General features: G+C 37.9%; 1 protein-coding gene across 7 annotated transcripts in view; it reads right to left on the reverse strand.

The window, feature by feature from the left end:
• Nucleotides 1-21,613, reverse strand: part of RNF38 (ring finger protein 38) — a 121,161-nt gene that overhangs the window by 5,303 nt on the left and 94,245 nt on the right. For all 7 annotated transcript variants that reach the window (XM_055578538.1, XM_055578537.1, XM_055578540.1 and 4 more), the window contains 7 exons: nt 18,387-18,600; nt 13,626-13,793; nt 12,228-12,398; nt 9,839-10,000; nt 9,410-9,516; nt 8,075-8,159; nt 3,006-3,127 (listed from right to left, as the gene is read on the reverse strand). In XM_055578538.1, the coding sequence (XP_055434513.1) occupies nt 3,006-3,127; nt 8,075-8,159; nt 9,410-9,516; nt 9,839-10,000; nt 12,228-12,398; nt 13,626-13,793; nt 18,387-18,600 (1,029 nt within the window). The remainder of the gene's footprint in view (nt 1-3,005; nt 3,128-8,074; nt 8,160-9,409; nt 9,517-9,838; nt 10,001-12,227; nt 12,399-13,625; nt 13,794-18,386; nt 18,601-21,613) is intronic.

The following is a 21,613-nucleotide window of genomic DNA, read 5'->3' on the forward strand; positions in this document are numbered from 1 at the left end:
TCATGGACTGCAGCACACCAGGTCTCCCTGTCCATCACCAACTCCCGGAGTTTACTCAAACTCATGCCCATTGAGTCGGTGATGCCATCCAACCATCTCATCTTCTGTCGACCCCTTCTCCTCCTGCCTTCAATCTTTTGCAGCATCAGGGTCTTTTCAAATGAGTCAGTTCTTTACATCAGCTGGCCAAAGTATTGGAGTTTCAGCTTCAGCATCAGTTCTTCCAATGAATATTCAGGACTGATTTCCTTGAGGATGGACTAGCTGGATCTGCTTGCTGTCCAAGGGACTCTAAAGAGTCTTCTCCAACATCACAGTTCAAAAGCATCACTTCTTCGGTGCTCAGCCTTCTTTATGGTCAACTTTGACATCCATACATGACTCCTGGAAAAACCATAGCTTTGACTAGACGGACCTTTGTTGGCAAAGTAATGTCTCTGCTTTTTAATAAGCTTTCTAGGTTGGTCATAACTTTTCTTCCAAGGAGCAAGCGTCTTTTAATTTCATGGCTGCAGTCACCATCTGCAGTGATTTTGGAGGCCCCCAAAATAAAGTCCCTCACTGTTTCCACTGTTTCCCCATCTATTTGCCAGGAAGTGATGGGACCAGATAACAAGATCTCAGTTTTCTGAATGTTGAGCTTTAAGCCAACTTTTTCACTCTCCTCTTTCACTTTCATCAAGAGGCTTTTTAGTTCTTCTTCACTTTCTGCCGTAAGGGTGGTGTCATCAGCATATCTGGGGTTATTGATATTTCTCCTGGCAATCTTGATTCCAGCTTGTGCTTCATCCAGCCCAGCATTTCTCAAGATGTACTCTGCATAGAAGTTAAATAAGCAGGGTGACAATATACGGCCTTGACATACTCCTTTCCTGATTTGGAATCAGTCTGTTGTTCCATGTCCAGTTCTAACTGTTGCTTCCTGACCTGCATACACACTTCTCAGGAGACAGGTCAGGTGGTCTGGTAGTCTCATCTCTTGAAGAATTTTACACAGTTTGTTGTGATCCACACAGTCAAAGGTTTTCGTGTAGTCAATAAAGCAGAAGTAAATGGTTTTCTGGAACTCTCTTGCTTTTTCAATGATCCAACGGATGTTGGCCATTTGATCTCTGGTTCCTCTGCCTTTTCTAAATCCAGCTTGAACATCTGGAAGTTCACGGTTCATGTACTGTTGAAGCCTGGCTTGGAGAATTTTGAGCATTACTTTACTAGCATGTGAGATGAGTGCAACTGTGCAGTAGATTGAGCATTCTTTGGCATTGCCTTTCTTTGGGATTGGAATGAAAACTGACCTTTTCCAGTCCTGTGGCCACTACTGAGTTTTCCAAATTTGCTGGCATATTGAGTGCAGCACTTTCACACCATCTTCTTTTAAGATTTGAAATAGCTCAACTGGAATTCCATCACCTCCACTAGCTTTGTTCGTAGCGATGCTTCCTAAGACCCACTTGACTTCACATTCCAGGATGTGTGGCTCTAGGTCAGTGATCACACCACTGTGATTATCTGGGTCGTGAAGATCATTTTTGTACAGCTCTTCTGTGTATTCTTGCCACCTCTTCTTAATATCTTCTGCTTCTGTTAGGTCCCTACCATTTCTGTCCTTTATTGAGCCCATCTTTGCATGAAATGTTCCCTTGGTATCTCTAATTTTCTTGACGAGATCTCTAGTCTTTCCCTTCTTGATAAGATCTCTAGTCTTTCCCATTCTACTGTTTTCCTCTATTTCTTTGCATTGATTGCTGAGGAAGGCTTTCTTATCTCTCCTTGCTATTCTTTGGAACTCTGCATTCAAATAGGCAATGGTTTCTTAAGCATGATATCAAAAGTATAAGAAACAACAACCAAAAAAGGCAGATAAATTGAACTTTATCCTTTAAAATAAAGGGGGGTACTAAAGATGCTTTATAAATCTAAAGTGAAAAGACAACTCACTCATAGAATTAAAGATATTTTTGAAAATCATGTGTCTTACAAGGACCTATATATATAAAATATACATAACTCCTACAACTCAAAAGCAACCCAATTAAAAAACAAAGAATATGAATACACATTTCTCCAAAGAAGATACATAAATGGCCAGTAAGCATAGTAAGAGCTCAACATCACTAGCCCAGCTGGAAAATGAAAGCCAAAACCTCAAGAGGTAACACTTCATTCCCACTAGGGCTGCTAGAATCAAAAGACAGATAAAAACAAGCACTGGTGAGGATGGGGAGAAAAGGAAACTTCTGTACACTGCTGGTGGGAATGTAAAATGGTGTGGCCTATTAGGAATGAAATGATACAAGCTACAATACGGTGGTCCTTGAAAACATTATGCTAAATCAAGGAAGCCAGACCCAAAAGACCCCATATGTTATATTGGTTCCATTTATATGAAATGTCCAGAACAGGCCAATCTATGGAGATAAAAGTAAATTAGACAGGGGCTGAGTCAGGGCTTTGAAGGGTTGGGGAGCAATGGGGAGTGGCCATTAATTGATAAGGTATTTCTACTGGGGGTGATGAAAATGGTATCAATTTGACTGTGATGATGGTTGCAAAACTCTCATTAATATACTTAAAAACCACTGGATTGTACACTTTAAATGTGAACTATATCTCAGTAGAGTTGCTATTAAGAAAGATGTTATAATAAGCAGAATCTTTAGGTAAACCCCTCAAATTTTACAGGAATGAGACTTTTCGATTTAATATAAAACATTCTAGAGTTAAAAACCCTAAGATTTCTAGGCTCATAAAAATCCAGAACAGCACTGTCTAGAACCTTCTCAGGTGATAGAAATGCCATATACCTGTATGTTTTGATACAGCATCACTGTCTAGTGCAACTAAAAATTTTAACTTTAACAGCTATCTTATTGGACAGCACAAGCCTAGACTATGAAAACGGTCATTACTTACCTTCATCAAGTTATCTTTGACTTTCACACTTTTATTTCATGAAGGTGGAAAAGTAAATTTAATACAGAAAGATGTCAGAAAAATGTACTTACAAAGTCTGTTCTGACTGGTGGTTGTTAGGATTGAACCGGTAAGAAGGAAGTTGTTCAATATCTGCTTTAGTCAGTCCTCGAGGCTTGGCCTCTCCCAGTCGCTCTGCTAGGTTTAACAGGGCCTATAGAGGGAAAGAAAGACGTATCTGCATATCCTTCTCTGAATTTTATATTCCAACATATATATTTTTTAAAACTAGTTTTATTATGGAAAAATTTTAAATATATACTAAAGTAGAAAAAGAGTATAAAGAAATTACTTCCATATGCCCATTACCCAGGCTCAACAGTTCATGGCTAATTTTATTTCATTTTTCACTGTCCACTCCTACATCCACATTATTTTGAAAGAAACCTAAAACATGGTATTTCACTGGTAAGATAGTTCTGCTTTTATGTTTAAGGCAGTCCGTCAACCTCGGCATTTTGGACACTTGAGGCTTGGGTCAAGTTTTGTTGTGGGGGGTTGTCCTACGCACTGCAGGATGTTTAGCAGTAACCCTGGTCTCTACAATATCTGCAGTGGCTCAGCACTGAAGAATCTGCCTGCAACGCAGGGGCCGCAGGAGCCGCGGATTCAATCCCTGGATGTGGAAGATCCCCTGGAGAAGGGAATGGCAATCCACTCTAGTATTCTTGCCTGGAGAATCCCATGGACTGAGGAGCCTGGCGAGGAGGATCGCAGAGAGTCAGATATGACTGAAGCAACTTAGCCCATGTGTGTTGGTCTATACAAAAGTTATCTCTAGACTTTGCTAAACACCTTTTAAGGGATAAAACTATCCCCAGGTTGAGAACCACCAGCACTTTAAAAACTAAAAGACTATTTAAAATATAACAACAGAACATCATTACACTCTCCAAACTAGTAATTCCTTAATGTTAAATATCTTTGATTGTTTCAATTATTTTCAATACTCTTTGCAATAGTTTGTTCAAATTAGGATCCAAATAAACCATGTTACCACTGCCTGATGTCTCATCTATTTTTACTCTTCTATTTGTTAAAGAAACCAAGTCAACCGCCTGTAGAAGTTCCCAGTCTGAATTTTGCTGACTGAACCTCCCCACACTGATTCCTGTGGTTTAATACATTCCTTGTCCCCTCTCAGTTCAGTTCAGTTCAGTCACTCAGTCATGTACAACTCTTTGCGACCCCATGAATCGCAGCACGCCAGGCCTCCCTGTCCATCACCAACTCCCGGAGTTCACCCAGACTCATGTCCATCGAGTCAGTGATGCCATCCAGCCATCTCATCCTCTGTTGTCCCCTTCTCCCCCTGCCCCCAATCCCTCCCAGCATCAGAGTCTTTTCCAATGAGTCAACTCTTCACATGAGGTGGCCAAAGTACTGGAGTTTCAGCTTTAGCATCATTCCTTCCAAAGAAATCCCAGGACTGATCTTCTTCAGAATGGACTGGTTGGATCTCCTTGCAGTCCAAGGGACTCTCAAGAGTCTTCTCCAACACCACAGTTCAAAAGCATCAATTCTTCGGCGCTCAGCCTTCTTCACAGTCCAACTCTCACATCCATACGTGACCACAGGAAAAACCATAGCCTTGACTAGACGAACCTTTGTTGGCAAAGTAATATCTCTGCTTTTGAATATGCTATCTAGGTTGGTCATAACTTTCTTTCCAAGGAGTAAGCGTCTTTAAAAAAATAAAGACTGACACTGTTTCCCCATCTATTTCCCATGAAGTGATGGGAATGGATGCCATGATCTTCGTTTTCTGAATGTTGTGCTTTAAGCCAACCTTTTCACTCTCCACTTTCACTTTCATCAAGAGGCTTTTTAGTTCCTCTTCACTTTCTGCCATAAGGGTGGTATCATCTGCATATCTAAGGTTATTGATATTTCTCCCTGCAATCTTGATTCCAACTTGTGTTTCTTCCAGTCCAGCGTTTCTCATGATGTACACTGCATATAAGTTAAATAAGCAGGGTGACAATATACAGCCTTGATGTACTCCTTTTCCTATTTGGAACCAGTCTGTTGTTCCATGTCCAGTTCTAACTGTTGCTTCCTGACCTGCATATAGGTTTCTCAAGAGGCAGATCAGGTGGTCTCTACTTCCTATAATTTGGAAGGTTTTACTATTTCCATCATACGGCTCAGCATGTCTTGTTTTTATGTTAGCACTGATGCAACACTGCCTAGGATCCATTAATTCATTAAAAATTGTAATATTCTATTACTCTTTATTTATTAGGTAAAATGCTTTTTATATTGATCAACTGCCTCATATCAAACTATACTTAGTTGCATAATTTATATGAATTGGAAGGATAAGACCAACGAATTTATTTTCTATTGTTTTTTTTTGAAGTATCACTCATGAACTCATGGATTTTAACTCAGGTGGTAGTTTCAACACATTGTAGCTGTTATGTTTATTGATTTTACCCTGCTGCTGCTGCTGCTAAGTCGCTTCAGTCGTGTCCGACTCTGTGCGACCCCATAGACGGCAGCCCACCAGGCTCCCCCGTCCCTGGGATTCTCCAGGCAAGAACACTGGAGTGGGTTGCCATTTCCTTCTCCGGTGCATGAAAGTGAAAAGTGAAAGTGAAGTCGCTCAGTCGTGTCCGACTCTTCGCGACCCCATGGACTGCAGCCTACCAGGCTCCTCCGTCCATGGGATTTTCCAGGCAAGGGTACTGGAGTGGGGTGCTATTGCCTTCTCCATGATTTTACCCTAGTCCCTCCATTTTCCTGGTTTTCCATAGTTCTAACTGTTCGTTTGCTTTCTACAATCAGGCAGCCATGTACAGGTCGCTTGCCCCCCACCCCCTTTTTTAAGGCTACCACTGGTTAAGAGAATATGTAACATGGTTAAGAGAATAGGTAACAAAGAAACATTGATGGACAACGAGAGGAATAAGTTTAACTTTCTGTAGACTCAATAATCAATGCTGTGGTAACTGCTGCTACTTCTGGTACAGCCTTACTTGGAGAAATGGGTCACCTAAAAGACCCTTTCCCCATTCCCCATGCATGCCCCCCAGTGTCTCTAAATGCTAAATAGATGGTAACTTGTTAAATTTTATCGATGCTGACTACAATTAGCTATAAAATTTATGATACAGGTGATATATCTTTTATACCTCTATTTTATATTCTATAGGATACTTGGGTCAACTAATACAATTTATTGACTACTATGTTAAGGCCTTATTGGATGGAGAGTAAAATGATATTGAGCCCTTAAATCTACATGATCAGAAGGCAAGACAACTGAAGGCAGGACATAATAATTATGCATAGTTGTATAACACCTATGAGGGCAAAAAGGAGAAAGACTCATACAGACCTGGGAATAGACCAGAACTGCCTTTCACAGAGGCAGCATTAGTTGGGTCTTGAAAGACAGCCATGTGTAAGAAGTGGGCAAAGTTCTTAAGAAGAATCAAGGGGAGTAAAGGCACTGAAGCAAGGATGTACAGGAGAGACTCAAAAAATGATGAGTACTCTGGAATAGGGAGTACTGGAGGCATGCATACTATGATAAAACCACAAATAGCAAATACTTTCTTGACTGGATTAAAGTACAACTTTGCAGAAGAGTAAACATGTCCACCCCAAATATAATTTAGAAAGAGACTCTAACGCCAAACACAAAATATTTTTCTTTTACTGGGTTCACTGTTTTTACCACTGATATGTATATGATCTGTTTAACAGAAAGCTGTCTTGCTTTCAGCAATATGACTTATGATAATTATAGTACAGAATGCCTAAAGGATAACCAACTCCTTTTCTTACTACTCTGTTCAAAACTAGCATAAACAGTGTAGAAACATAAAATTATTATAGCCCATTTCTCAAGAAATCTGAGACTGGAATCCAAAGGACACTGCAATGTGACTGTACATGCAGAAAGTAACATAACAGCATTTTAAAAATGACAAAAGAATACAGCATTTGGCCTGATTTCTTCCACATGCATTGAAAAGGGGGGAGGGATGCTGTAAGACTATGTGTGTCTTTCCTCTCTGTACCCAGATTCCATTTACCTAAAAACAAATAACAAAAAACCTGTTCCAGTATTTATACTGTATAGAGACCAAGTGAGGCTGGGGTAAGCAGCAGCCAGCCAGCAGTACCAAAACAAAGTCAGTCACTCACATTCAACATTTCCAAATCCAAATATGTCTCCCAACCCTTTAACTGTCCATTCTACTCCAAACCTCAAGTAATATAGCAATGTCAACATCATCTAAATTAAGTGGTATTATCCATTTGCCCTGACATCTTGGAGGTAGCCCTCCTCACAAGCTACTGCAGTCCTTTTGCAGAGCATCTTCTCTTGGAACCCTCCCACTCACAACCCTGACACTACCATAATCCCTTCAATGATCAAATCCTGTTGATTCTAGTGTTAAAATGTCTGTTAAAGTGTATTCTTTTCTACTTCAAGTCTTCATAGTTCACAACTTGCATGGTTTTATAATTTACTGTCTGGTAAAAACTGGTTACCTTGCCACCAACTCTGAACCACTTCATCTATTTCTTCATGCTACTAATTCTGACTCTTTAAGATAGCAATCTGATCGATAAACACCAAAATATTTAGTGGTTCCTTCCTCCCACAATATTCAAAATTATGTTCATTCTGTACCAGGGCAAGCACAGGGCACTCAAATACAACCAGTTGAGTTTTTCAATCAAATCTCCAGTTTCTCCTCTCACTTTAGCCAGACATTATGTTCTTCCTCAAGAATATCCAGCATTCCCCTGCCTCAATCTTAGGCATGAAAAAGCTTTCCCATCCTTCAGGAACTGACTCTTCACACTTCTGTGGCCGCAAAATGTTTTCAGAATATCCAATCATAATTCATCATTTTCTCATTTACATTCTCTCACAGGAATTGTATGTAATTCTAATAGAGAACACCAGTCTATCTTGTTATCATAACTATGTGGCACATGTTGAAATAATTTTTGATATATTTGTATCTTGAAATATACAGTGGATTTACCTAGTGTTTAATTAGATGAATGAGTTGAGTAGTACAGTATTTTTATGCATACAAAGTTCTCCAAATCAACTCACAGTTCATCTACTAACCTCGTAATTTTCTACTTCTCCATCTTCCACATCCAATTCAAAGCTGAAAGTTGGGCCCACTGCAGGTGGCACTGGAAGCATTGATCTGCAGTGAAAATAACCAACACAAGGACTGATACATTAATGCATTATATCAGTGAACAGGATGAGAACATGGCCAGTGCTACAGGGATAAAGAATAATCAGTGTTGATCAGCGACAACCCTTTAAAGAAACTGATTTTACTAGCAATAAACAATTAAAAACTGAATTAAAAGAATATCATTTGCAATAGCATAAAAAACATGAAATATTATAGATGAATTTAACAAAACATGTGCAAGACCTGTAAAATAAAAACTGTAAAAATACTGCTAGGATAAATTTGAAAAGGTAATAGACAGAGAAATATACCATATAAGTAGGTCAGAAGATTTAATATTGTTAAAGATGTCAATTCTCCTCCAAAACTCATCTATGGATTTCATGTAATCCCTACCAAATTCCAGCTTTTTTAAAGTAGAAACTGATTTGCTGATTTTAAAATTTATATGGACATGCAAAAGACTTTAAATAAAATCAGTTTAAGAACAAAATTAGGAGATTTATAGTATCTGATTTTAAAATAAAGCTACAATTTTCAAAATAGTATGATATAGGCACATAGCCGTCTGGTATAAAAACAACATTCCCTAGCCTTTCTAGAAGTACTTACAGACATGCGTCTAGATTCTAACCAACAGGATGTCGGCAGGAGTCACACATGCAACCTCTAGGAATTATCCTTGAGAGGAAGCAGGTAGGCAGAGAGATTCAGTTTCATTTTTGCTAGCTAGAATGTGGATGTGATGGCCAGAGCCTGAGAAGTCATCTTATATCATGCAGAGGAAACCATAAAATTTTGAGGATGGTAGACCCATTCTTCAGAGTTATGGAGCTAACAGACCATGTCTGAATCACCTAATTCTAGACTTCACTGCACGAGAAAGATAAAAAGAACTATGTTTAACGGTGTTTCTGTTACAAACCTAATCCTAGCAGAGTATTTCTAAGGTACAGATATAACTTTTCTCTCTCGCTTCCCTTGAGAGAAGTGGCAGCATTAAATGCTAGATAACCATGGAAGGTGGCGAGTGACGCCTGCTGTGCAAGAGGCAAACCATTTAAGCTTCTCTACCTAACTTCTGGTGCACCCCTGCCCCTGCTCTTCTCTTTCAGCCTTAAATGGTCCCCCACTCCAACCTCTTAACATCAAATAAAAACAAGTATCTAAGACATATAAAATTGTTCATAAAAGGAAGAGTATCTCAAGGGTGTCAAAATTCAGAACTCAATAAAGAATAAGACAGAACTTACAACACATATGGTAGTAAGCTGGGATGGTAGGGGGGTGGTGGTATGGGCTGCTGGGATCGGTATCTACTGCGTCCTGTGAGCCTCCGAGGCATAAATGGAGGATAAGGCTGTAGAGAAAAAATGTTAAGACAATTTAACATCATTCCACATCCACAACTTTTTAAGGTGTTAAATAAAGTCTCTTCTTTTTTAAAAACCTAGAAAGTTACTTATTGTTCAAGGGTATTTAGTATTTCTTAAATGTTAACAAAGGTGCAGCAACTAGTTTAAAACAAGAATACTCTTAGGTGTGCTTCTAAACACAATTTTCCAACTGACTGCAAGAATACATTTAGAATTCAAAACATGTAGAGTTATACTGAAGCAGAACTCAAAACAAGTTAGTTACCAAAGCGAGGAATAAATTAATAACAACGAATGAAAACTTACTACTCCATATGAAACCTCCTGATGCAAAGGATCATGTGTTAGGAACTGCAAAGGAGCTGATGGAGGTAATGTCGGGGGATGGGCAGATGGAGGGTAAGTAAAACCTCCCACAGGAAGATGTTCTCCTAAGAGTTCCACTTCGTTTTCTATCCTTTGCAGAGGCTGAGGGGGGGAAAAAGCAAACTAATATACTTCCAGTGTTTAGATAGATAGACTGTGCTTTATAACAAAAATCAAAAAACCCAAAGATATCTTTTGGGTCATGCCTTTCCTGATGTTCACATCAATCTAAATTCATACATGTGGACGTATAGCCTACAGTAAAATCTTACTGCCTTTAACTGAATTTCATAAGAAAATCTCTCAAGCATGTTATTACACATTTCCACTATTCACTATAGGATACATATCTTTCACTATTTGAACTTTCCCTTAAAAATGATATAAGGAAAGACAAAAAGTCATGTAGTAAGCCAGTTACACGAAAGTTGAAGTTACTTAAGTCATGGCACACTGAACTACATCAATTTCAGACACAACCTTTTAACAGACGAAATCAAAGATGGTGTATACTGTAAATGAGAACTAGGGCTAAATAGTATAGAACACAGCAGGCAGTTATTTTATAGTAGAAAGCTTACGGGCTTTGGCATTAGACAAACTCTTGGTGCTGTAAATAATGAGCCCTGTGGCTCTTATAGAAATTACTTAATCTGAACCTTAATACTGTCAGCTGTAGAACTGACATGTTCACAGCCTACTTCCGAAGTGTGATCTGAACACCAAGACAATGTTCAGAAAGCACACAGAGCTTTGCAAAGCACATAGCCTATGTTGCCCCCTCCCCCCAATCTTTTATAAAAAAATAGCTTGAGATAAAATTCACATACTATAAAATTCACCCTGCTAAGGGGTACAATTCAGTGGATTTTAGTATATTCACAAGAGTTGTACAATCATCACCACTGTCTAATTTCCCTCAGACATTCCCAAGTTCTAGACAACTGCTAATGTACTTTATATTTCTATATACTTGCTTATTTTGGATATCTCATATATATGGAATCACACAGGATGTGGCCCTTGTATCTGGCTTCTTTCACTTAGCATGGTTTCAAGGTTCATCCATCTTGTAGTCTGTATATTAGTACTTTGTTCTTTTTGGAGTTGAATAATCATCTACTGGATGCATATACCATGCCTTGTTTATCCACTCATCAGTTAATGGACATCTGGAATGTTTCCACTTATGGCTATCAGGAATAATGTTGCTATGAACATCTGTGTACACATTCTGGGGCTGATGCTTTCAATCTGATCTCTTGGGAACAAACGTTAGTCTAACTTCTTCCCACAGTTAAGAGAATAGCAACACATTATTCAAATACAAGTAACTGCTAACAGTTACTTTGGAAAGTTATGTATGCTTGTATGATGGCTAAATTTAGTTTTAACCTTGAATTCCCAGGTACTGGAAGCTTCCTAAGGAACATCCTGGCATGAATCCTGTCCTGATTCTAATAAAAGATTTTCTTGTGGGAGTAGTTTCAACTTTTCAGATTAGCCAAACTTCTGTCATAACTGGCTTCTAGTTTTCAGGAAAGCAGCCAGGTAAGCTCGTATCTCACCTCTTCCTGAGCCTAAGCATGGTGTATAAATCCTAAGTAAAGCATGGTCAGGCTCTGTTAGGATAAACCATCAAGCTCCATTCACAAGGCCATTTCCACTCAAAGCACTTCCATATGTTCTTTCCCTTATTCTCCTCTAATCATGGTTCAGATGTTCAACTTGGCCTGTCTAGAAAACAATGGGGCCTTCTTCCTGTGTGTGTTTCCCCACACTGATCCCTCCAGCCCCTGGAAATATTATGCCTCTCAGCTATATTCCAGCTCCAGGACAGACTGAACTATGCAAACAGAGTATCTCAACTACTTTTCATCAGAACACAGCATAAAACCACCCTTTGGAAAAAAACAATTGAGGTTCAAAGGATTACTTACTGGCCTAAATGAATATAAATATTATTCTAACAAGTATAAACATTTTTATAATATTTTCATTTTCCCATTTTAGAAACGTATGAAAGGAAAAACTAGAACTGTGTTTTTTTCCTCCAGATTCAATTTCCAAAGGATTGCAGATACAAAAGAATAAATTTGATTAGACAAGTTTCATATAAAATAACTAGAAAAACTTAATAAACCAAGTAACTGTAGGTACAATTATTGCTTATATATATTTCTAGGTGTGGGGGTTCTTAGTTCTTTTAAGAACCAGGAAAGTGTCATAGTTACAATTTTTAAATGATAACAACTTAAACATCTACTAAATTAATCTGCCTTTTACATCTAAACATTCTGTAAAAGTTAAAGACAGAAGAGATACCTACCGATCGAGACTGCTGTGTTTGGAAAGGGACAAACTGGCTTGGAGGCGGCAAATGAGGAGGGTGATGGGGAGAAAGATGGGGAGGATGTAAAATAAACGGATCACTGGAAATAAGGGGTGGAAATGCAGCATACGGTACTGGTAAGTGCTGAACAGAACATGCTTGAAGCATCTGTAAGAGAAATCATTTTTTGTTGAGAGTATCAGAATATATTAATTAAAAAAAAAACTATACAATCAGATTGAAATGTTACTCCCAGAATCATAAAAATGTCTTAATAACCTATAGTAACAATGAGATACTTATACATTTTTGCATTTATTAGTAAAATAAATTGTAACTAGTAATAATTCTGGATTTTACATAGCTCTTATTAATCAATCAAAACACCTATCTTTTACTTAAGCTTTTGTAATACCTATGAAAATGAAGGGAAAGTGCCACAGAGAAGGAATCTCTTCCCACTTGGCTTAAAATGTAGCAGACATTACTACTTTCCAAGAAGCTCTCCTTTTCAATCTTGTAGATTTTTTTATTTCTAAGAGCCCAATTCACAACTAAATGCTTTATGATCTCTCAATATTTTAGTTTGCTAATTTAGCACATTGGTTCTATAATCTATTAATGAGAAACCATGCATGGGTAAATTAATCTGTTAAATTGGTGTTAATATTTGTATGTATGTGTTTGTTTTAATCTCAAATTCAGACAGGATTATTAGGATTATATTAAGATTTAGCAAAGTGCTTTACTTTGAAGACTTTATTGACCTTAGACCAGTCATTTAAATTCTCTGGTTTTCAGCAACCTATTTTTCAAATAAGGGGGCTGAACTAGGGGCTGGTAAAGGACAAAGTGTAAGAGGCAAAGAAGTGAGTGTGAACTCCTGTTTTCTCATGCTAATTGCTTCTATGATATTAAGCACACCATTTTGAATTTCATCATTTAGAAAATGAGGGTACTATTTTCATCACAGGCTTCCTATAGTATGGAATAAGTAAGTCTAAGCAACTCAAAGTGCCTATTAAAAACCCAGCAAGTGCTGAGACTATTAATGTTGATCACCAAATTCTCTGAGACTTAATTACTAATCAGTTCAATATCCTAAGTTAAAACCTGAAGGACAATCTTTATTAAGGTTTAATTATAAACAGTGCAGACATGTGAAGGAACACGCTTTGACCTTCAAAGAATGTTAAAATATGTGTAATTTAATTAATGTAAAAACATATGAAGTTTTAAAGCTAATTCTACTTTACTGTTACTGTATAGGTGCAACTGAGATTTCTGTTGCAATAAAACTGCATTTTTTTACTTGAAAGTGAAAAGCTCCAAGTCTCTTGTGTTTTGTTTATATAACATATTTAGCCACTCTATAGAAGTACTGTGCAGACTTACTGGAGGAGGCACACTACAGACAGGGAGGTGCTGTCCACTGAAAACCACAGAGCATCCTGGGACCTGTTGTGTACTGCAAGCAGGGATGTGCTGGCCTGTGCAGAGGGGAATCCCATGTGGTGCCACTGTTGTTACTGTGTAAGAAACAGGGACGGTGCCCTGATGGAGCTATTAGAAAAGAGAAACAGAACAGAAAGATGTGAGTGTGAGTTTGGATAAACTTTTAACAGTTTGGATAAAACATCAATTATTAAAAATTAAAATCTGGGCATTTGTTGATTCTACTCTTAGCTGCAAAGATTGTTCACAATGTACTTCTGCAACAGTTTCAACCAAAATATTCTTGTTACTGTAGAGAAAAGCTGTTTCAAGAGCAGTATATGATATCCATTGAACTGGGCCTGACTCTTCACTCAAAAAAACTTGTGAAGTCCAGGAGATAATGAACTGCTATATTAACTCTTCAAGCCTGCTCTATAGAGCAGAAAACTTTTCTAAGGAGGAAATCTGAAAAAAAGAAACATGTCTGCTAATAACCTGCTCACATTCAACAGGAGGGAAAAAACCATTTGTTTAATCCAACTAGTGAAACGGAGAAGGCAACGGCACCCCACTCCAGTACTCTTGTCTGGAAAATCCCATGGATGGAGGAGCCCGGTGGGCTGCAGTCCATGGGGTCGCTAAGAGTTGGACACGACTGAGCGACTTCACTTTCACTTTTCACTTTCATGCACTGGAGAAGGAAATGGCAACCCACTCCAGTGCTCTTGCCTGGAGCATCCCAGGGACGGGGGAGCTTGTTGGGCTGCCGTCTATGGGGTCGCACAGAGTCAGACACGACTGAAGCGACTTAGCAGTAGCAGCAGCAGTGAAACGTTACGTAGCATTTTTAAAAAAATAAATAATTCCCTTGTCCCCTGGTCATTTTATTCCCATCCTATCTATTTGGAAGCAAATGACATTTAAAAATGTGTCCTCCTCTATCATTCTCCATGAGCATATAAACATATGCATGAACTACTGTCATGATTGTTTTTGTTCTTAACAGAAATGAGATATTACCCTGCAACTTACTTTTTCCAATTAATATTGTAGATATCTCTTTAAAGAAATTAAAGCCAATTCATTCTTTTTGACACTAACAAGATATTTCAAATACAGTCATCACTTTAACACAATCCTATCATTCATATACTAAAGGACTTTACCTTGTATAACCTTTTACCAATACAAATAACAGCCATAAAAAACATCACTGAACATATATCCTTACACATTAGTTTCATTTATTTCACAGGGATTACTGGGTAAAGGGGTGAATGTATTTTAAACTTTAGCAAAAGTCTGGATGGATTAAATCCCAATCCCAATGGTAGTTAACAAGACTCTCAGCACCTCCACTCAAGGCAGATGTACAATATTTGCATAAGCATGCTTGCTTGTTATATACAAATACTACAATAGGGGAAGGGGGAAAAACCAGTATCTACCGGATTTACTTTAAATTTGTATTTCTCAGATTAGAGAGGTTGAACATCTTTTAATATGCTTATTAATCATCTAGATTTCCTTTTATGTAAATAATCTATATCCTTTGTTCACTGCCCACTTTCTATAAGGCTGTCCATTCATATTAACTTATAGTTTGGCTTTTTACTTAGAGATAGATGTAGTATTTTCTCAGTCTATGATTTCTCTTTTGATAAATCTTTTATTTAATGGTAAATCAACATTCCCCTTTCCTCTAAACTGAACTACCTCTTTCTTTCTATTCAGTAACTTCCCAAACATACCTAGATCTATTTTGTGCCAAATTTGTGTTGTCTCAATTATAGTCTCTTACTAGAAAAGTCAGTATCTAGTAAAACAAGTTCTTCTCATTATCATACTTTCTTCTCATTTTATTTTTGGGCCATTTTTTATACATTTATTCTTATGTAAATAACCTCAAATAATTTTATTCAGTTTCAAAATCCACTGGAATCCTAATTTATATTAACTGTACTAAATGTTATTTTACAAAAAACAATTTTATATTCAGTCTTTTTGTTCATGTCACTACATGATCACTACTACAGTACTATACCTCCAAGAAATTAGGTTTCTTCATAAATACTACTACTTACTAAATTTATTACTCAAAATTCTTTTGTAAGTTTGGAGGCTTTGTTATATTGCTGATAGGTTACTTTTGTCTATTTCCATACCAGATTTCTTAATTATTCTGGCAAAAATGCCTTCATACAGCTTTATAATTAGTCCTAATAATTGGAAGAGCTACTCTGCCCAACTTGCTCTACTTCAAAATTATACACCAAAAGTTCTCTTAATTGGCTTAAAACACATTGTTGGGTCCCACACCTGATAAATCTAGTGTATAGTTTGAGAATCTGCATTTTTAATAAATGTCCAGGTGCTGCTGCTGCTGATTAGCTAATTCAAGACATACTTTGAGAACCACCTGGCCTCAGAGACCCGAGACCAAAGTGTCAGTTGGCCAGCTATTTCACCGAGGGCCAGAAAATTAAGTATTTTAAGTTTGTGGGCCATCCTGGTCCCTGCACAAAGCACCCACAAATGACAGATGAGCAAACAAGCTTAGCTGTATTCTAACAGAACTCTACGAAAAACAGCCAGCAGTAGTTTGCTTTTCCCTGCTCTAGATAATCCCTGGTCCTGTAAAATGCTGTAGAAATCGAAGAATCAGTTTCTCAAGTTACACCAAAAACTTACTGGAAACTTACTTGGAATATACTAACTCTATGTATGTGAGCTCTGAAAGCAGACAGTTTTTACAGGTTTGGATCTTTCAAGCCAAATATCTGTTTAGACAGTTTTGTAATCAAAAAGGACTTGAACATCTTTTGTTAAGACCCTTAACTTCCTTCATGTTATTCTGATTTCAGTTGTACTTTCTTCTCTGCATATTTAATGTGGAGAATTTCAAACATGCTCAATGTATGTTGTTGTTTTTTTTAATTATGCTGACTAGTATAAAGAAACAACTGATTTGCTGTATTGTTGTTTTAATAATCTGGGATTTTCTACCTGTATGATTATCTCATCTGCAATTACTTATGACGCTATTTGCTCTTTTCTTATTCTTACCCTCTATCATCAGTCCTGGCCTGTTGTTGTTTAGTCAGGTCTGACGCTTTCACAACCCCATAGACTGTAGCCTGCCAGGCTCCTCTGTCCATGGGATCTCCCAGGCAAGAATACTGGAATGGGTTGCCATTCCCGTTCTCTAGGGCATCTTCCTGACCCAGGGATCGAACCCACATCTACTGCATTGCAGGTGGATTCTTAACCACCTGGGAAGCCCCCAGTTCTGGCTTAGATTCCAGGATACTGAATAGATGCAGTGATAGTCATCACCCTGGCTTAGTCCAGGTATCAGCAAGAAAGCACTCTTTAAGTTTTACCATTAATTATGTTGCTTGAAATGTTATGTGAACCCAGTGTGGATCTATTTCTATTGGTTTTCATTTACAGTCTTTCTTTCCTCATGTATTTGGTTAACTTTGTTTCCTGCTTACTGTCCTTGAAAATTTAGTTGAGGAAATTCTTTGAAAACTAGAATGAAGATTTCATCCTCCAAAGAGAATATGCATATTTTCTAGACCCCTGCAGTCCCAAATACTTTGAGTAACTTCACAGTTGATGTGAATTTGACTGCAAATTACATTTGGTGCCAGTTACTCTTATTCTGCTGAAGCTGAAGCTCCAACACTTTGGCCACCTGATGTGAAGACCCGACCCACTGGAAAAGACCCTGATGCTGGGAAAGACTGAAGGCAGGAGGAGAAGGAGAAGGAGGTAACAGAGGATGAGATGGTTGGATGGCATCATCAATTCAATGGACATGAAACTGAACAAACTCTGGGAGATCGTGGTTGTCCTCAATCAGGGGGAATGCTCTCAATAACTCTCACTGACAGCTCCAGAAAATAAAACTCCCCTTTTCCATTTTAAGATCTTTTATTGGATATGATGGCAAAATTTTATATCTTTGCATCTATTAACAAAATAAAACATTTTCCCTTTATACTGAAGATTTCCTAATGTTGAATTTATCCTGCACCATCAGGATAGACTATTTTACTATAACACTAGCTATCGTTTATTATTTAAACATCTACATCTGTACTCAAGAGGGAAAGTAGTTGAAAGGTTTTGTTTGCTGTACTGTCTATGAGGTTTTATTATTAAGGAACTTCACATAATATACTTGGAAAATTTCTATCTGTGGCTATGATTTTTGGTCTGGCAAACCCTCTTCTCAGCTAGTTCCTCAGTTCCTGGCAGGAACAAAGGGAAAGAAAGCTCGGTACTTGTCGTCTCAGTGGAGACCTAGGAAAACTTGAAAGCAAAGCTGCACCCAACTGTCTTGCCTACTGAATTACTCTAGAAGAAACTGGAAGGAAGCAGAAAACAGGAGTATATCCTCAAACCACCAGCTGACTGACTGGCGTTGTTATTAAATTCTCTGTCATTTCAAATCAACTACTACAATGAAGTCATTCTGAGCTTTTATAACCCAGATCTTAATTTTTTAAAGTTCAACTTTCTTTTAAGGAAGCTGTGTAGAATTTAAATTTTCATCTTCAATGAAGAATGATGAACTTATCTAAAATAGATTCATTTTAGGTAAAACTACTTCCTTTTAGGTAAAAGTAATCTACAACAAAAAACAATCAAACTAAATAAACTGCTACCAACTTTGAGCATCTGTATTTCCTGGATATTCTGTTACTATACCTGATCATGTATGTCAACCATTACTGCATTCTGCTGGGGTGGATGAGCAGCAGGGTGTAACAGACGGGGAGATACATTCGGAGGGTGGAAGGCGCGAGGTTCTTCTATTGCTTGCTGCTGTGCATAAGGGAGATGGTGATAATTTTCATCTTGACTAATGGAATTAAGTCGAGACTGACGATCCCTTCTTCCTCTCTGACGCCTGACAGGAGGACTGTAATATAGTAAAAAATGTCGGAGGTTGTTATAATGTTTACTGCTGTGATCCATCAGGATTCTGTACTCTCTCTCTTTGTAATCCATTAGCAGTATAAGCTAAATAGGCTTGAGTATTAAAGAACTGCTGTGGTTCATCATCAGCTCTAAACACAAAATACAACGCATGTTTTTTTAAAAAATAACAGAAGAAAACAAAATTAATAATTGGTTCTGAGAGTATTTAGAAATCAATAGCCAATCATTGTCATTTTGGGGGTGGGGGTTTAATTGTATAAAATTGCCCTTTTTATAGACAAATATCAGTAAGTTCTTATGCTTTAACCTACTATTTTGTCCCTTTTATTTTATAAACATTATACAACAAATTTTAATCTGCATATACCTTGGCAGTAATCCTATTATGCCTAACGGGCATTTTATATTTGTCTACTGGCTAAGGCATATAGAAAAGACATAGTTCCCACATGCCCAAAATGACAATTATAAAAAATGAGTAATAACTAAAAAACATTTAATCTATTTACAATTGCAAATAACTGAGTAACAATAAATACTGAGAATGAAAATGACTGTGAGATAGTGTCAGCATAAATACTCTAGCGATATACAGAATTTTTAGGTAGAATTTGGCTACAGTGTCAGACTTTATTTTTTGGGGCTCCAAAATCACTGTAGATAGTGACTGCAGCCATGAAATTAAAAGATGCTTACTCCTTGGAAGGAAAGTTATGACCAACCTAGACAGCATATTCAAAAACAGAGACATTACTTTGCCAACAAAGGTCAGTCTAGTCAAGGCTATGGTTTTTCCAGTGGTTTTTCTGTGAAGAAAGCTGAGCTCCGAAGAATTGATGCTTTTGAACTGTGGTGTTGGAGAAGACTCTTGAGAGTCCTTTGGACTGGAAGGAGATCCAACCAGTCCATCCTAAAGGAGATCAGTCCTGGGTATTCATTGGAAGGACTGATGCTGAAGCTGAAACTCCAATACTTTGGCCACCTCATGTGAAGAGCTGACTCACTGGAAAAGACCCCGATGCTGGGAGGGATTAGTGGCAGGAGAAGGGGACGACAGAGGATGAGATGGCTGGATGGCATCACCGACTCGATGGACATGAGTTTGAATGAACTCCGGGAGTTGGTGATGGACAGGGAGGCCTGTCGTGCTGAGATTCATGGGGTCGCAGAGAGTCGGACACGGCTGAGCGACAGAACTGGCTACTGAAAGAAACCACTTTTACTCTCTATGCACTTGTCATCTACATAGTTAAACACAAATAACAGTTGTTATCATAAGTAGGCTTCTATTTTCCACGTCCCTTAATTCCACAATTCAGCTCCACTGCTTTTTACAAGGGCTCAACATGGGTAACAATTCGAAACAGCAGGCCTCAATAAAAATGTACTCCATTTCAGGCACAAGAGGCGAAACAGCCCCTTTCTAGACACAGCTGCACATAGCCATCTCAGCAGTCTTTACTGAGGACAGGTCACCTTTCCCTTAATTGTTGCATTCTGCACCTCTAAATCTGTTTCTTCTTTCTCTCAATTGCCCAATCTTAAAAAGAACAAGGGACATTCTTTTGTAGTATTAATTTCTCCACAGTGCTCTTAATACTAACCCTCAAGGTTAATGTTCCATTCATTGCTTCCTCTATGTTCAGCATAACTTTTTGCATTTCTGCTTCAAAACTATATTTCACTGATTTTCAGGTGCCATCTACCTTAGAACTTACTTTAATGTTTTGAGATACTTTTCATATAGTCTTTGTATAACCCTTACCCAGCTTTCCCTCATGTTAATATCTTCCATTAGAAAAAAAAATTATCCAAATTAAGAAATGAACCTTGGTATCATACTGTTAATTAAACAACAGAATGTATTTAGATTTCACCCAGTTTTTCTAACAATGTTCCCTCACTGTTTCAGAATCCAATACAGGATCCCATTATTGCAGAGTGGTTATGCCTCTTTAGTCTTCTCCAATCCATGAAAGCTCAGTCTTCCATGACCTTGATACCTCTGAAGACATACTCTGCAGAATGTCCTTTAACCCAGGTGTGTCTGATGTTTTCTCATGACTTGCATGGCATTACGTATTACTGGAAAGGATATCACAGAGTTGATAGGCCCTTTTCAGTGCACTGTATAAAGGGCCCCACGACACTGATATGCATCACTCATGCTTACGTATGTATTACCAATCACTTGGCTAAACAGGTTTTTGCCAAGACCCTATTTTCTTACTGTCCATGGGGTTCTCCAGGAAAGCATACTGGAGTTGGTTGCCAGAAGAAATATCAACAACCTTAGATATGCAGATGATACCACTCTAATAGCAAAAAGTGAAAAGGAACTGAAAATCCTCTTGATGAAGGTAAAAGAGGAGAGTGAAATGGCTGGCTTTAAACTCAATAATAAAAAAACTAAGATCATGGCATTCAGTCCCATCACTTCATGGCAAACAAACAGAAGGGGAAAATGGAAGCAGGGATAGATTTTATTTTCTTGGGGAGATACTCTGAATCATGCAAATATTCTGCTTTTGCTAAAAGTTTGCCAATAACTTTAGATTGCATGAATGGATCTTCAGCAATCCCTCTGTTATGATATTCTAATGGTGATTTTCTACTCCCTTCATTTCTTCCGTATATATCAACCGCAATTCTATAAAGAAGAGCTACTCCTTCTCTCTCACTTAGTTATTTATGAGTAGGGGCTAATGGATATTTATTTTATTCTTTAGGTGATAATCCACAGTCATTTTATTTTGTTGTTCAAATTATTTTAACTCTGTTCAATGGGAGGAGCATTTTGGCTCCTGTGACCTTCTCCTATTGTCTTTATCCTTTTGAGCACTTCCTTAATATATGGACCACAATATGCTCTAGGCTCATCTAGTATTTTCCCTACACCGACTCTGGAATTAACCAGTTCTCCAAAAGAGACTCCAAAGAGTCCTGGTTCCTTAAACTGTAGAATGGTATTTAAAAGCTAAGTGTGCTGACTG

Source organism: Bubalus kerabau, chromosome 4 (assembly GCF_029407905.1).
Source record: "Bubalus kerabau isolate K-KA32 ecotype Philippines breed swamp buffalo chromosome 4, PCC_UOA_SB_1v2, whole genome shotgun sequence".
Taxonomy (NCBI): Eukaryota; Metazoa; Chordata; class Mammalia; order Artiodactyla; family Bovidae; genus Bubalus; species Bubalus kerabau.